The 4,897-nt window shown below is 42.7% G+C and overlaps 1 protein-coding gene across 1 annotated transcript; it reads left to right on the forward strand.

The window, feature by feature from the left end:
* Positions 1-450: 450 nt before the first annotated feature.
* LOC147487808 (uncharacterized) lies at positions 451-4,479 on the forward strand. Its single transcript, XM_086574147.1, has 5 exons — positions 451-1,557; positions 1,818-2,003; positions 2,326-2,612; positions 2,758-3,145; positions 4,135-4,479. The coding sequence occupies exons 1-5, from the start codon at positions 451-453 to the stop codon at positions 4,477-4,479; spliced, it is 2,313 nt and encodes a 770-aa protein (XP_086430273.1).
* The last annotated feature ends 418 nt before the right edge of the window (positions 4,480-4,897 follow it).

Consider the following 4,897-nt stretch of genomic DNA (forward strand, 5'->3'; position numbering starts at 1 on the left):
TTTCCATGATCGTATTCAGCTTGAGGAGGTGGCAGTGGCTGACCCTGTTACTCCGAATGTGGAAACATTGTACGGAGTTACAACAAGATCGGGGAAACAATGTGGTAGAAGAGGGCCTGATGTCAGTAAACAGAAGGACTCGAACCCAAGGAGTTGCAACAGTGGCAAGAAGAACAGGGGCAGACCTCGAGGCTCCAAAAATAGGAATCATAGATGAGGACTCCTATGTGTTTTTGGAATGTGCGAGGTGCAAACGAGGTAGCGAAAGCGAGAGAAATAAACAAGATTAGAATAGAGAAGAAGCTTAGTGTTTTTTGCTTGCTTGAAACCAAAGTCAGGCAAGATAAATATGATCTCATTAGGACCACTTGTTGTCCACTATGGGAGCATATGAATAATTACAATAAGGATCCTTCGGGGCGTATTTGGATATGTTGGGACCCTATATTGATGGAATTGACTAAGATATCGGAATCGGACCAGTACATTCACTGCAAGGGGAGATTCAAACCGACCAATGAAGAGTTCCTTTTAACTGCAGTGTATGCCAGAAATACCAAAAATCTCAGGACGCAGCTATGGAGAGACTTAATTATCATCAAAAGCTCAGTGAATTTGCCTTGGTGTACAGCAGGAGACTTTAATAACATCACCAAAGCGGAAGAAAGAACGGGTGGGAGTCCAATGCATCCTAGAGAAGCAGAGGAATTTGTAGACTGTTTGCACAAAACAGAATTATCCGATCTGAGATTCAATGGGTTTTTTTACACATGGAACAATAAAATGGAGGGAAAAGGCAGAATAATGACCAAAATTGACCGATGTTTGGTTAATAGTCTATGGGAAGATGAATTTGCAAATTCCATGGCAGAATTTCTGCCCCACGGAGTCTCTGACCACTCGCCGATTCTTCTCTTTTGGACTGATTTTGAGAGGAGGGCGACACCTTTCAGGTTCAAGAACTTTTGGCTTGAACAGCTGCAATTCCACACTATCCTCCAAGAAGTGTGGACGAGTAGTATTGTCTCCAATCCTATGTATGTGCTGATGCAAAAATTAAAGCTCCTGAAGGAAAGATTGAAACCGTGGGCAAGGAACAACTTTTCAAACATCCATGGAAGAGTTCAGCAGGCTAGAGAGAACCTATATGATATTCAAAGGCAGCTCCAATCTAAGCCTTTGGACCCTTGGTTGGGACTGAAGGAACATGAAGCTCTACAGAGATACAGTGAATTAGCAGGTATTGAAATCTCGGAGATTAAATGCAAGCAAGACAGTGAATGGATGCTAGAAGGAGATAAATGTACAACATTTTTTTTTAAATCCATTGAAGAAAAGAAGGCTAGAACAGGTATTTGGGCTATCCAGAATTCTCAAGGGACTGCTATCACAGGACAGGCAGAGGTGATCAAGACTATCATCAAGTATTACACTAGCCTTCTGGGAACTGAAGCAGAGGAGATAAGTGATGCGAACTTCTTCAGTCAGTTGCAAGTCCGAAATACAATCTCCGACCACATGAAGGCCATCATGGAAGCGGAAGTTACTGTAGCAGAAGTAAAAACTGCTCTTTTTTGAGATGAAAGAGAACACGACTCGGGGCGGACGGGTTCACTCCTATTTTCTTTAAGAAGTGCTGGGAAGTAGTTGGTCATGATTTCTCACTTGCTATTCTTAATGCTTTCAAATTCTGCAAGTTTCCTAGAGGAGTTAATGCCACTTTTTTATGTCTTATCCCTAAAGTCAACAATCCCACAAAAGTTGAAGACTTTAGACCGATAGCCTTGTGTAACACTATATACAAATGTATTTCTAAGGTTATTGCAAATAGGATTAAGATAGTTATTGATGCGTTAGTGCAGTCTAACCAATCAACTTTCATTCCTGGCAGATCCATTCAGGATAACATTCTTCTGTCGCATGAGCTTCTCCGAGGATATGACAGGAAGCACGACACTCCTCGATGTACCATTAAGGTGGACATAAGGAAGGCATATGATATGGTCAGTTGGGAGTCTATAAAGGCAATGATCAGGACCTTCGGTTTCCCGGACAATACATATCAGTGGATAGACATGTGCATTTCCTCTCCTTCTTATTCCGTCATGATTAATGGTGCACCGGAAGGATATTTTAATGGAGGTAGAGGAGTCAGACAAGGAGACCCCTTATCTCCGTATCTTTTTGTGCTAGTTATGGAGATTCTCAGCTGTGTGATCAAGGAAAAGCTCAACGGTAGAGCTATCCGATTACCATTCCAAATGTAAGAAAGCGAAAATCTCCCACCTAGCTTTTTCTTGATGACGCGTTCTTATGTTCTCGCAGGGAGAGATCGCCTCCATACAAGCCATGAAGGAATGTCCGGACATTTTCGAAGTGCAAATGGGTTCTGAGATCAATAAGCATAAGACATCACTTCTTGTGGGAGGACTTAATGATCAAGAAGCTAGTGCTCTGGCCACCATCTTAGAGGTTGAGTTAATTAAACCTCCGGTGAAATATCTTGGTCTTCCACTTATCTCGCTTTCGCTGGGCATCAAGGAAATGTCAACCGACGAGAGAAGATTACTCGGAAGATTTCTAATTGGAAAGCACGGGTCTTATCGCATGCGGTAGACTACGGTAATAAAGTCCATCCCTGCTGTCCTTCCACACATATCGGGTAATAACGAACCTTCATTCTTCCCAAGACAAGATTATTTTCGAGCAAGTGGAAAGTATCTGTGCTAAATTCTTATGGACTGGTACTAATAATAGGAGAGGACTGCACCAGGCAAGCTGGAGTACAGTTTGTCAATCACAGGAGGAAGGTGGATTGGGAGTGATGCATACCCATAGATGGAATGTGGGTGCACATTGTGGGCTGATTTTCAAATTAGTCACGAAAGCAGAATCCATTTGGGTAGATTGGATATGGAAGCAACACATCAAATCCAACTACTTTTGGACTATGCAAGTTCCCAGAGACTGTTCGTGGACATGGCGAAGCATTTTGAACAATAGAACCACAGCCAAGAAATTTATCAAATATTCAATCGCAAAAGGGGAAGAAACACTGTTTTGGCATGACATATGGTGTGAAAGATCACCTCTGATCGAAGACGCTGAAGCAAAGGCAGAATGGGACTTTCCTCTGAATGCAAAGGTGAGTATCATCATTTCAATGGAGAGTGGAATGACGCGGTCAATCTAATGCAGTCTCACACACCGGGAGGTTATTTTTTTTTTTTATTTTTGTTTGGTAAGGTTTTAAATTAGAGTAACTCTTTGTGGACATCAATACCCATCTTTTACCGACTTTGCTAGTCGGTACCCGCCTACGGGGAGGTTATTGGAGTGGACATCAATACCCATCTTGCAGGGGATCTGTAGTTACATCACACGGGGGGGTTGTTTACATCAGGCCCTTATCGCCCCTCACCGATCAAGGACAAGAAAAGATGGCATAAGCTGGCATGGGGTAAGTGGGTGTTACCGAGACACTCATTCACTATATGGCAGCTGTTTTCGCAAAGTCTCCCGACTCAAGACAGATTGGTGCAACGGAAAATCCTACTCTCTTCATCTTGTTGCTTATGTAATAACAGCCGGGAATTTTCAGGACACCTGTTCTTTGAGTGTCCGTATTCCAAGGAGATCATCTCTAGAGTCAAACGACTTCTTGGTATTGTCACTGATAGCAGAACAGCTAACAGGGAGTGGTCGTCGATTATGCGGCTATGCAATCAGGTAGATGTGGGAGAGGTATATAAGGTGTTTTTCTGCGCTGCTGCAGCCTATATTTGGCGGGAAAGGAATGAACGCAGATTTCAGCACTCTACCAAATCAGCAAAGAGGATTTATGAGAAATTAGTCAGAGATACAAGGAATTATTTGCAAGTCCTAAGACCAGAAGTGGAGGATACGGTCAAAGCAAGGAACCTATTTCAGCGACTCAACCTTGAAACCAAATACAAGAAGCAATAGCAAACCGTATGTGTTTGGAGACCTCCAAGTGGCAACCGAGTGAAAGCAAACACAGACGGAGCCTTGAGCAATAACGGTGCGGGCCAAGGAGGGATTATAAGAGACAAAGAGGGACAAGTGGTAGTTGGGTTCAGTGGCAGTGGAGGCTGTTTGTCGGTGCTGTTCCAGGAAATCAAAGCTATCGACATTTGCCTGCAAAGATGTCTCGATGAAGGTTACAAGGAAGTGGAGGTCGAGTCTGACTCATTGAGAGCTGTGAATGCAATCAACAAGCTAGAGAAACCTCCTTGGTTCTGTCTTGACATGCTTAAAGCTATAGAGATGAAAAGAGACAGATTCACTTACATATCCTTCTCTCATGCTTATAGAGAAGTGAACCGAGCTGCGGATTATCTAGCTTCTCTTCATGATGCATCTAGTTCCGTTGTACATTTTGTTCCCCCTTTAGATCATAGATTACAATGTATTGTAAATGAAGATGCAAGTGGGCAAATCTATGTACGAAACAGTTAAATCAATACAGGTGAAGGTCTGCCTAACCCTAGCTTAATTTGGGGGAAAAAAAAACATCAAATGGCACCGCTGCCGGGGATCGAACCCGAGTCACTCACGTGACAGGCGGAAATACTCATCATTATACTTCAAATGGCGTTGTCATCGTGGATCTAAGCTTGGGAAGAAGATGAACAAAAACAACCATTTTAAACTTTTCTCCTTCATTTTTTTCATTTACTTTCAAGTTCTTTGAAAAGTTTTATGCTTTTATTTTTTATTTTTTATTTTACTGCAGATTCAATCAAACGGAACCCACCATTAGAACACGGTGAAGGAGCGAGAGAAGTTGTTGGAAGCTCGAAACAAAAGGTGAACAATGAGCGCGACCCGGCGCCAAGGCCTCTTCTTCACGACAGCGTTCACAGCAGAACATGTT

The sequence above is a fragment of the Coptis chinensis genome, chromosome 7 (genome assembly GCF_015680905.1).
Source record: "Coptis chinensis isolate HL-2020 chromosome 7, ASM1568090v1, whole genome shotgun sequence".
Taxonomy (NCBI): Eukaryota; Viridiplantae; Streptophyta; class Magnoliopsida; order Ranunculales; family Ranunculaceae; genus Coptis; species Coptis chinensis.